Here is a 12,779-nt window from a genome sequence, read left to right as displayed (position 1 = left end):
AAAGAGAAGAAAAAGGTAACTAAATGGGGTGATGAATCAGATGAAGAAGTAGAAGAGGAAGAGGAAGGGACATGGGAGTATACTATGGAAGTCTCTCCTAAAATAGCCAAAGAAGAAAAGATGTTCCAAAATCCTTTAGCAAAGATCACTTTGAAGGGTTGCTAGTCTTTTAAGGACATTGGAATGGTGAAGAACTACTAGACTAGATTGATGCCATGAATAATCATTTTGATCTAAAGAAAGTTTTAGATGACAAGAACGTAAGTGTGGCCAAAGAAATACATAAAGGTACCCCCCTATTATGATGGCATAGTGTGCAAGAAGAAAGATTCCAAGCTAGTAAGAAGAAAATAAACTCTTGGGAAAGGATGCAAATTAGGCTTAAAACTCAATTCCTACCTACAGATTATAAGGTACATATGTATATAAAGTTGTAGAACTTCAAGAAAAGGGACTTAGATATTAGTTCTTACATAATGGAGTTACATTAACTTGGTTTGAGGTCCAAAAGGCAAGAGAGTGAGGAAAAGAACTTGGAAAGGTGTTTAATTGGAATGGGGCAAAATAAACAAGATGGAATCATCATCTTGGCACCTAATACAGTGCTCAAGTATTTTCAATTAGCTTTGAGGGAAGAAGAGAATATTATGAGAAGGGGTGAAATAAAACATTAAATTGGGGGAAATAGGGGATATAGGGAAAGATGCACATTTGGTAGGAACTAATCTTTCCCTAAAAATTGAGAAGCTAATTTGGTAGAAAGAAGTGGAGAAAGTAGTGGAAGGGGATATAAAGGTGTTTATAGAGGTAGAAGTTGTTGACAATTTGGTTAGGTCAAACATTTTGATATTTCCATATATGGAAACATATTAATCATATGAAGTGGGTAGAACATGAAGATGAAGATATGGCAGTTATTCTTAGAAAATTATTCACGTGTTACATAGTTTATCTAGCAGAACAGATGGAGTTTTGATTAGCAAGCTTCACAGGCACATCACAAACACATGTGGAGTTAGGTATGGGTACTTGAGATTATGATGATGTTCTATGTGTGTATACATGACAATGCAGACTATATAGATTGAGTTATGATGACTTTATCAGTTACATCAATATACAAGCAAAAAAATCATGATAAGGAAATACGTATTTTAGGTTAAGGAATTATTTTGTTTACCAAAATAGTTGCTTAACTAATTAGGGATGACATGGTAGATGTCAACCCTAAGTTGGAAAAAGTAAATTTTGTATTTTGGTAAACTGTATAAAGGCATGAAGGTCGACTAGACATATATTTATAATTAGCAAGGTATAAAGAAAGATTGTTAAATGCAAAGTTATATGTGGTGTAATGCAATATCAATTGATATGATGTTTTTTGATGTGAAATCTGATTTATGATCAGAGTAATTTGAATTGTGATGAGAAACAAAGGCAATATCAGATATTTAAGATATCAATAGCAGCGTGAAGAGGTTTTCTTTCTATCTCTTTGTATTGAAAAACTTTATTATATATTGCATGTTTGGACAATGGGCTCATCTTCCATACATTTGATAATTATATATCACAACTCCTAATAGGGTTGAGGCTTCTAACAAGGCCTATTCCTCTAATAGGGATCGAGACACTATACAGATGTAATAGACTCCTAACAGGGTCAATATCTTTCACAAGATACTTTTGATTATTGGATCATTTTGTGGTTACCATCCCCACTGGGGTTTTCCCCTGGCCAAGGTTTCCCCACTTAACAAAATATGTTGTTATGATCTCTTTTATAGCATGGTTATGTTTATTTTTCCACATAGTTTTTGACTAGATAAATAGGTTTTACAAGAAACTTGAAACCCAATAGTTAAAATAGAAAAGGCTGATAATAAGCGTGAAAGCCTAGCCAAAAAAGTTTAAGTTCATAGGCTGATAACAAGCATTAAGCCCAGACAGAAAGAAGAGTTATGAGAGAAGACAAGGAAAAAAAGACAAGCAAAGCCACGGTCAAAAGCCAGAACAAAAAGCCAAGAGACAACGACAAACAAAAGAACAAGCAAGAGTTATTCCTCATTCTTTCGCTCCAGTTCTTGCATAACCTAAGTAGCCTCGAAGGCTAGTTGATTCTCCTCCGCTTCCATCTATTGTGCCCTTTGGTTCCCCTGGTCCTGATCAGGAGTGGAGTTGTCCTTTGCCGAGTCATCCTCTGTTCTGGCTTCATTCCCGTCTTTTCCATCCTCATCTTTGTGCAATTCTCTATCTTTGATCCATCCCATTAAAGAGATGATGTTGTTGTTAATGGAGCTTAACAAGGAAAACATGTTATTCACAAGGTTGTGATTGTAGTTTTCCAGTTTTTGTATCCTTTCTTCTACCAAACTGAGCCTGTCAGCTGAATTCGTCCTCCTGTTAGCCTCCATCCCTTTCCTAGTTGCTTCAATATATTTCACCTGATCTTTGACTTCCTCGAGCTCGTGGAAAAGCCATTTGATTGATCTAAAATAATCAATAATACTGTTATGAGCATTATTCAAGAGGTTCATCCCTGTCTCCCTGGCTCTGTTCGAAATAGCCACAATCGTCGGATCAATGAGTTCTTCTAGCTGCTATTCTTCTTGATTATCCACAAGGATTTGGCGATTCATGGCCTCCCTGAAGATGCCCATCTTGGAAGTCTTGACATTGAAGTTGATCCACACTTTCCTCCTGTCATTTTTCTGCACTTCCCCTTCTGCATACCCAGCTTTCTCCTCTTTCTGCTCCTCAAGATGGAGATGGACAGGAGAAAGGGGTAGTACTGACGCCTCCTCAAATTGAGAGCGCACATCCTCTAAACTCTCCCTTTTGTGTTTCTTCCTTCCACTTTCCTCCTTAATTTCCTCCTATGTCTCCTTAACCACCTCCTTAGACTCTGGTTCCACCTCATCATCACTGTCTCCCTCCTCAACCTTCTTAGGAGGCTTCTGCCCGAGATCCCTAGGGCTTTTTCTGCTAGGGGTTATGGGGGAGGGTGATTTTTTAGCATGGTAAGTCACTACTTTCCCTGAAGAAGAAATCCCCCCTTTCTCAGAGCTAAGGCTCTGTATATCATCCGAGTTAGAGGAGTAACTAGAACTATTTTTCCACATAGTTAGTTTACTTTCTTATGCAAGTTATAAAGTTGTTAAAGATATCCAGTTTTGGGCTAAAGTTTGTGAAATGCTAATTCAAACCCCACAACCCGCCCCCCGCCTTCTCCTCTCAGTATTTCCTATTTCTAATAATTGGTATTAGAGAGCAGTTACTCATAGAAGGCTTGATAGCTTGAGTAAGATCCCTATGGATATGGAATAGTTACAGAAGAACCTAGAAGAAGCTTTTGAGCAGATTGATATTCTTATGAAGAAAGAGATGCTTTGAAAGAAAGATATGAAGATGTTAAAGACTACATTGGAAAATTGAAAGATAAGATAGATCATCTCAAGTCCAAGAAAGAGCCTAAAGGTCATATCAAAGAAAGTGATGAAGTTTAAAGACTTTAGAAATAAAATGAGATCGTGAAGCATAAACTTAAGATTACAGATCTAAAATTGAGCTTGAAGTGTGATACTAGTAAAGTTGAAACAAATTTGAAGTCTAAGAATGTAGATCTAAGATGTAACCTCACCAAAGTGGCATATGATCTTGAGTCTACCAAGTTGCATTATGCAAAACTAGAGAAGTATAAAAATATTGTAAAAAGAGAGTTAACCTAGTCTAAGCAATATTCTGAGAAATTTTATTCTAGCAGTGAGAAGCTTGATGAAAAAATGTTTTTCAGAGACCTTCCTATGATAAAATTAGTCTTGGATATTTCATTAAAGGAAATTCTGTTAAGAAGTCTAAAGATAGAAAGGAACCTAATCCTAAAAATCATCATCCTATGCAAGAAAAAGAATATTTGAACAAGATTGAATTAAATAAATCTGATGATACATCTAAGGAGGTTGAGCAAGCCAAGCAACCTGAGCAAGTTGATGAACCTAAGAAGCCCGATAAAATTGAATCACCTAAAGAAATGAGATATGAATTCAAAGGTAGATGTCATGCATGTAATGAAATTATTCATATGAAAAGAGACTGTACAGTTAAGTCATATAAACCCATTACAAATTTTTATTGTTATAATTGTCATGGTTATGGTCATAGAGTAGATAATTGTAAAAGGCCTAAATTTCATAATAATAATAATAGCAATAGTAGAATGTTTAGAAGTATTAACCCTGCACAAAGAAGATTTGATGAAGGAAACAATGGAATGTGGAGCAACAATGCGTGTTACAAGATCAACAACTTTAGACATATTTCTAGATATTATAGAGCACCTGTTAACTAGCCTAGACCTATATTTGGAAATAATGCACTAGTGTGTCAACTATGTAACAACTTTGGTCATATAGAAAGATTCTATAGAATGGAGATGAGGAACAACATAAAGAGTCCAAATTTCAAAAGGAACATGAACAAGAATGCTAGAAGGAATAACAACATCAGTAACAGCCACAAAGACAATCTAAGAGAACATGTAGAAGAATTTAAGGAAGTATTTCTCAAAGCCAAAGATCCATCAAGTTCACATGTGGTGTTGGAAGAAAAGTCAAATGAAACACTTGAAGGTAGATTGAAGTTAGTAAAGCTATTTGATCCATCCTACTTGAATTAAGTATTTTTATATAAAAGAACAAACATCAGAAAGATAAAAGAGATGTTAGAGAAAGAGTTAAGGTATGTGTAGTTAGTATGATGAAGTAGAATATGTAGAAGCTATGTATAACTCTACAAATGATTTGGAGTTTGTATGTAGATACACGAAGTAAAACAAGGTTACTAGTAAAGAAAGAACAACTTTTTGTTGATTATGTACTCAAGTAATTAATGGAGTAGGTAAATGCAAAAGACTTAATAATTAGAATTAAGATTTTCAGCATCATTTGAATGTACAAAGAGTTCAGGAGTGAATCTAAGTAAAGCAAATCACAATTGAAGCGAATTTACCTCTAAACCCTATTTTTGAGAAGCTAAGGTATTTTGTGGATTCCAAAAGCTAAAATTGTGAATGTGGGTTCAACATTTGCATTAGAAATCGATGTATCTTTAATTCATAATGTTGAGGATGAGGAAAAATCCAAGATGAAGATAAACCCTATATAACCCTTGGAAGATGATCCAATAATAGCATTTTTATTATTCCAGACAAAGTGTTGTATTTAGAGAACATTGGTTGTTATCTTAAGAGAAAGTTTGAGATATTAGGGGAAGGGAATGTGACTAAGGAATTTGACCTAATTTATAATCTTGACATGAGTTTTAAGAGTGGCTATGGGCACATGGAGAATATTGAACAGATTAAGTTCTTATTTTCCCAATACTTTGATAATGAGGATTGGGTTAAGATAATATTGAGTAGAATTCATGATGGACAGTTCTGGTTAGTAGAGAATGTTATAGCTATATTAGCAAACCTAATTCATGAAGTGACTAGTTTGTGTAATGACCTGCTCAATACTTGTAAATGAAAAGAATGTGAAGAAACTTGTGTTGGAAAATACTAAGTTTGAATATAATGGGAAAGGAATTGTAATAAAAAAGATTAAGTAGCATGATGTAAGATTCATATGTAGAATCGTGGCATCTAAGATATGTTCAAGTTCTAGAGAGAATGACATGACAATAGGCTTTATCCATGCAACATATAAGATGTATATTAAGAAATTGAAAGTGAACATGTGTGATATTTTGAGAGTGTAGTTAGTGGAGAGTTTGGAAAGGATAAACAAGGTGAAGAATAGTCAATTTAGATTCAGATCACATATAACTTACATATTTTTCCACCTGATCAAAAGATTCCCATTCTTGTCTATAACCGAGCTTCTAAGTAATGACAAGAGTACCATGGAGAAGATAACAAACCTATACAAAAGATACCCTATTAATAAGATTGGAAGTAATATAGACTTGATTGTAAAAATATTCCAAATAGAAATGAAGCAAAGGTACAAAATTCCACCTTCAGTGGTGAGAAAATTTAAAGATGATATATGTTTCATGGTAGATAAAAACTTCATCTACATAGAGCCAATAAAACCTAGAATGACATATGTACAACCACTTGGATATTAATTCACTGAAGAGCAAGTTGAAGGGTATTTGTATGATTCTCAAATCAGCTAGAGATGAAGAATTTAACAAATTTGGAATGTATGCAGAAATAATGCATATGACTAATCAAGCTTAGCTTGAGAAGTTAGCTAAGAAGGTTGAGGCTACCATGAAGAAGGTCATGGAAGACTCCCAAATGACTCTTGAAGAGGCAGTTATTGCAAGACAAATAGTGGCAAGAATGAAGATGAGTGGACAAGAGGGTATTATGTTTTTGACTCCACTTGTAGCAACATGACCCTTTCCTGTAAACCCATTGACAAAAGGCATAACATTTGCACAATCTCAAGCAACAACATCAATAATACCATATGCAATCATGTCTCAAGAATAACCATAGAGAGAACCCAAAATTCCATTAGTGGAATCAAGTGAAGAGAAAGAAGAAGTGACCATTGTAGAAGTAAAGAGGAAATCAACCAGATTAGCTAAGATTAAACAAGAACCAGTAGAGACCCACAAGTAGAAAAGAGTAAAGCAAATGACAGTTGGGTCAGGGAAGAGGCAAAAAGTCTTAATGGCCTATGAAGTGAAGAAGATGTGAGGTCAATCAGAGAACCCTAAGAAAACCAAGGAAACAAAAATGGAGAAAAGAAAATTAGAAAGTGCACCCAGAGAGAGAAAACATTGGAAGCCTGAGGTAGAAAAGTTGAACATCACAATAATTAATAAATGCAATTGTGTTCACTTAAACAAGTTTTATTATTTGTACAGTAATTTTGAAAGACTTCAATTAGAAAATACAACAATAAGATATATGATTATTAACAAGAAGAAGTTTGAAGACATAAAAGAATAGATCCCTAATGATTTGTATGAAAGACCTTAGTAAATGGGAAGAGAAGAGTACGAGAAGAGTATAAAAAAAATGGAGATAATATGATGATAAATTATGTGAAGTTGAATGTGAGGAACACTTGAAGAGTTTTACTATAGATTCTTGAACCTTATGCAAAGAACAAGACAAAGGAATTTTTGATTATGGGAGGTAACTATGAGGAAGTGGGAGAAGAGACTCAAGAAGCCATAATGCAGATGATGAAGAGCCTTAAACCTTCCAACCCTCAGATAATAGCAATACATGTAGCAACAATAGTTCAACAAGTAACAATAGGTGTAGATACAATGCAATTTGACAACACTAATGTTATAATTGATATAGAATAGGATCCCTTTAAGGATTTTGGTACAAATGCTAACAATTTGGGAAGCTATGAGAGCTTGAAAGATGAGGAAGAAGGAAAAGAGGAGATAGAAGAAAAGGAAAAGGAAAATGAAAAGGAAAAGGAAAGGGAAATGGAAAAGAAAGAAGAAAGAATGAAGTTAGAAGAAGAAAAATATAGGTTAGAGGAAGAAAGAAAGAAAAATGAAGAGGTTGAAAAGAAGATAGAAGAAGAGAATAAGAAGTTGGAAGAGGAAAATAAAATGAAGGAAGAAGAAGAGAATAGGAGGAAGGAAGAAGAGGAGAAGAAGATTACAAAAGAGGAGGTGAAGAAAAGAAGAAGCAAAGTAGATAAAGACAAGTGAACCTAGTTCCTCTAGGCTACCATCTGAGTCTACATTAGTGATATTGTTAGAAACCAAGTTAGATGATGATGATCAAGCTTAATTGATTTCATCACTCAACAAATTATTTGATAAGAAAAAAAAGGTAAAGAGTTTACATATTTCTTTGACAAAAGTTACAGACAAGTTGTAAAGTGTAATTTCTAAGAAAGTGACTGAGCCTAACTACATGAAAGAGAAAAGGAAGTGATTAAACCTTTTGACACTGAATTCACACATTTATCAGAAGTGGTATCCACCAAAGCTCAAACATTACATGATGTAAAAACGTTTAGGAAAGTTTGTGAAAACATGAAAGAAGATTTGAGGAGTCTTGATGAAAAGATCAAGGAATTAAGAAAAAGTTTGACAAAAGGGAAGACTATGCATGGGAAGTGTGTTGGTGTATACACATTAATCAAAGACATTTTAGATGCAAGCTCAACACAAAACTCTGAGAATTAGAGGAACTTATGAATAAAGTGCAAAATCCCTCAGTTTAGATTGTTGATCTAGAAAGGAGGGTCAAAAAAATAAATGATGAAATTAGGCTCTTGGAGCTGCAAAAGGAGATGATACTAAAGATATTTTCATTGTTAAGGGAATGCATTACCTTGAAATTTGATCTTGTACAAAGAAAGTTGGAGGAATTCCTATCATTTGAGGCATCTTATGATAAATTTGTATATACAAATTTAAAACCAGTAGAGACTACTTCTATGAATTATGCACAGTTCTCGACATTTTAGATGTAGTGAAAGATTAGTGGGATACAAAGTTTTCTATTTTGAAGACAAACTTTGCAGATTGCATCACAAGAATATCCACTTAGCATGAAAAGGAAGGTAAATACAAATTTTGACTTGTAAATAAGTTTTGATACCTTTGTCATTGATTTCAAAGGGGGAGAGATAAGAAAAATTAAGTAAGGAGGAGTCATAATGCAATTAGGAGATATATGGAAAAGATGGTATATGTAATGATCCATAGTTTTGAAATTTTGTAAAGTCCAATTTTGAAGTTTTGTTTTTGGGACTTAGCCAATTTTTTCATATGTTTCCATCAATACCAAAGGGTGGTATTATTGATAATTTGGCTAGCTCAAACATTTTGATGTTGTCATTTATGGTAACATATCAGTCATATGAAGTGGGAATAACATGAAGATGAAGATATGACAGTTATACTTAGAAAATTATCTAAGTGTTACATAGTTTATCCGATAGAATAAATAGAGTATTAATTGGCAAGCTTCACAAGCACATCACAAACATGTGCAAAGTTAGGTACATATACTTAATATTATGATGATGATGTATGCAAGTGCACAAGACTATATGAGATGAGTTATGATGAGTTTACCAGTTACAATAGTGTACAGGCAGATCATAGCATGATAAGGAAATGGATATTTTTGGTTAAGGAATCATTTTGTTTACCAAAATAATTACCTAACTAATTAGGGACGACATTCTAGATGTTAACCCTAAGTGGGAAAAAGATAATTTTGAATTTTGGTAAAGTGTATAAAGACATAAAGGTCAATTGGGTAAATATTTGTTATAATTAGCAAGGTATATAGAAAGTTTGCTAAATGCGAAGTTATGTGTGGTGTAATGCAATATTGATATAATGTTTTGTGATGTGAATTTTGATGTATGATTAGAGGAATGTGAACTATGATAAAGTTTTGTGATGAGTAGCAAAGGCAATATCAGATATTGAAGGTATCAATAGCAATGTAAAGAAGTTTTGTATGTATCTCTTTGTATTGAAGAACTTTATTGTATTTTGCATGTTTGAGAAGTGGTAGTTTATAACATAGTCTATTGTTTTGACTTGATTTTCATGATAAATATGTGATATTGATAATTATAGATAATTCATGCAATAGAATTTGAATGAGGTAAATATGACTTTCTTTATATTATTGAAGTTGACTCTATTGTAAATATTAGTAAGATGTGTGCTAAGTAATAGATTGGAAGCTAGTTACATTGTGGAAAAGATTATATTACATAATAAAAGATCATAAAGGAGATGCAAGGGAAATTTTATATCCTTCACTACATTATTATTAAACATATTTTTAGTTCCTGCCTTTGGAGGAAAGTATTGGAATCATTCAATTCAATTTTTCAATTTAACCGACTAATCAACTCATAGAATTTAAAAGATTAAAATAAACTTCAAATGTTTATATTTTTAAAAAAAATTTCATTATTTTCTAAATCACATTTTTCACTCATTCTATTGGATCATACCATTTTTGGTAGGGAGAAAATTCAATTTTCTTCGACAAAAATAGAAATATTTTCTAACAAGTTTATATGCATTAATGAATTCATTAATTACAACTTTATCTTTTCCATATTTGTAACAAGTGGATTAACTTTTCAAGTTTTACATTGATGTTTATTTTTATCATTTGTACGAAAATACAAATATTTTCTAACAAGTTTATCATGCATTAATGAATACGTTAATTACAAGTTTACCTTTTCCACATTTGTAGCAAGTGGATTAACTTTAAAATAAAAAAAAATCATTTTTATCTTCCACTTCACAAATGAATCTCTAATCAATATTAATTATCACTATCTATTTTCTAAATATACAGTTAAATGCTTTATATTTCTTATTTTAAATATATTGATTAATTTTACATTGATGCTTATTTTTGTCATTTGTAAAATGTTATTTCTTTAAGTTTACACTATATTTTACTAGCTTCTATTCTACAGTCTTATTCTAATTTTTTTAATACTATTTTACAAATTGTATAACTAATACTACTCCTCAAACTAATTAGATATTTTGGTAGTTTGAATTAAATAATCAACAATTTATTTTTTAAAATTAAATATTTCAACTGAATTGGTAGAAATGACTAATTCATTCATATAATATAATTTCTATTGTTATTTATATATATTTTAAAATAATATAATCATTAATATTTTTAAAATTCCCTTAGTACTTTCTATCATTCTAGCTTTAACATATCATTCTCTTTTTTTAGAGCTCTCTTCGTATCTTTCCTTTCGACCTATAAATCTTCATTTTCTTTTTTTTTCAATTGTTTGCGGAACTTTGCCCCTGTACTATCATCTTAACCATTGCACTTCTAATTTACAGTAAATAATAATAAATATATTCGACTTGCGAAAAAGCGGGTGCATAACGCAAACAAATTAGCAAGACATTTACTAATATCTCACTTTTTAATCTTTGGACATCTATTTCAGTTAGCCCCGTTTGGTTGCTGGAAGATGAGGGCCAAAACCGGGTTATCAAGAGTAAAACCAGGTTTTGCAGAAAAACATGGGCGTTTGGTTGATTAAAATTATAACCTGATTTTCAATTTCATCTTCCAATTTTGGTAAAAAATTGGATGATATTTCTTCTAATAAAAAGGTGAAATTCGAAATTAAAACTAAGTTTTGAATTTTATGACAGTTTTTTTAATAATATTGTGGAGTCCCCGTGTCAACCAAATGGACTATTGGCTTTCCAAACCACAAAACCAGATTTTCGAAAACCTGGTTATGCTACAAATTAATCTTCCCCAACCAAACGGGGTTATGGCGGACACGCTGATCTCGACACTACCGTTTCGTTCGTGGCTGTCATCTTCTTGTGCAAAGGGTATGCATTCCAATTTTTATTTTTTTATTTGCAGGCTTTTATATAATTTCTTCAGTTGCGGCTTCTTTTGTTTCGAAAATGCAGAATGGCTTTCATTCCTCGTAACTGCTGTGGAAAAAACCCCTCTCTCATCAACGCCAGTGGGCTTTTGTTCTATGCGTTTTCACTAAGCAGACTGGTCAAGGGGCTGCAATTTAAGGCCTCGCCAATTTTTTATTTTTTTATTTTTATAAAATCTCCCAATTGAATTTAGTTCATCATCTTCCCCTCTTTCTTAGCGAGACGAGTAGATAGCCATTACTCATCCACCCCTAATCTATGTTTTCTTCAACAGGACAAGCCATTCGCTATTGCTGATTTCTTTGTCACCCTTTCTCTTAGTGGAAGAAGCCATTCCATTTCTTCATCTTTTGTCGTCCTTTTTCTTTTATTAATTATTTTTTTCCATTCTTTTGTTGCGGGGTAAGCGGCTAGCTATTGCCACCCCGCTTCTCTCCTCCTCCTCCTCTTTATTAGAACAAGCTGTCCATTATTGCTCACTCCCCTATCCTCGTTTTCTTTACTAAGATATGCAATTGGCAATTGCTCACTCCTTACTTGTGACAAAAAGCACTTAAAAACCTTTAAGTTTGACCTGGTACACTATTGCTTTCCACATCCTCTTTTTTGTATTATATAATTCTGAGTTTGGAGAGCAGCTGCAATGTCATTTTCTTTAGGTTTCAAGCAATGCATCTAATCAAACAGTTTGTTGCTTAACCTGGTGTTCATCCACAATACTGAAATACAAACTTAGTATCTACAATATTTATAGAAATGATTCACACTGGAATAGGGGAGAGGACCCAATACTGGAACACCCTAACTTTGCAATTAACAAAATCTTATGTGGAAATTTCAAATCACTCCCATTTTTTTCACAGCGTTTACATGGTGAGTCATCTACTTATAACTAAGGTTTCAAGTCCACATCATTAATTATACTGCCACATCAGCATACTTTTTGCCAAGTTGTCCAAAACAGCCCAAGTAAAAAGTGAGACCAATGGTCGTGCAAAAAGGGTACCCATGCTTGCACAACTGATGTGGCATCACATCATTGGTTACTTTTGACAACTGAAGGTACATTTCAATCAAATTTCGGTAATCATCATCATACTAACAACTTTAAAGTCACAAGTATTGGTGCAATGTTGTCAAGAAAATTGGACATTAAATCAATAAGTGTAGAATCGAGTTAACAACTCCTATCACAACCATTGGAACCCGTTCAAATACTGGGTCCTCTTCCCAAGAATTTCAGTCTTAAATGGCATTATGAGTTTTTTTTTCTGTTTGCCTTAAGGTCCTACCAGCTAAGCATAATGTTAATATAGAATATTAGTGAGATATGGTTTTAAAACTTGTCACTGCAG

General features: G+C 33.0%; 1 protein-coding gene across 2 annotated transcripts in view; it reads left to right on the top strand.

The window, feature by feature from the left end:
* The first annotated feature begins 11,163 nt into the window (after positions 1 to 11,163).
* LOC149579623 (3-dehydroquinate synthase) overlaps positions 11,164 to 12,779 on the top strand; it is a 99,571-nt gene continuing 97,955 nt past the window's right edge. The window contains exon 1 of one of the 2 annotated variants that reach the window (XM_089786160.1): positions 11,164 to 11,364. In XM_089786160.1, coding sequence (XP_089642286.1) covers positions 11,169 to 11,364 — 196 coding nt within the window. In that variant the 5' untranslated portion in view covers positions 11,164 to 11,168. The remainder of the gene's footprint in view (positions 11,365 to 12,779) is intronic. The other variant, XM_089786164.1, reaches the window with a different exon arrangement.

The sequence above is a fragment of the Cupressus sempervirens genome, chromosome 1 (genome assembly GCF_028749045.1).
Source record: "Cupressus sempervirens isolate cs-2001-9-10 chromosome 1, ASM2874904v1, whole genome shotgun sequence".
NCBI classification, from domain to species: domain Eukaryota; kingdom Viridiplantae; phylum Streptophyta; class Pinopsida; order Cupressales; family Cupressaceae; genus Cupressus; species Cupressus sempervirens.
This window is presented reverse-complemented; position numbering and strand designations above follow the sequence as displayed.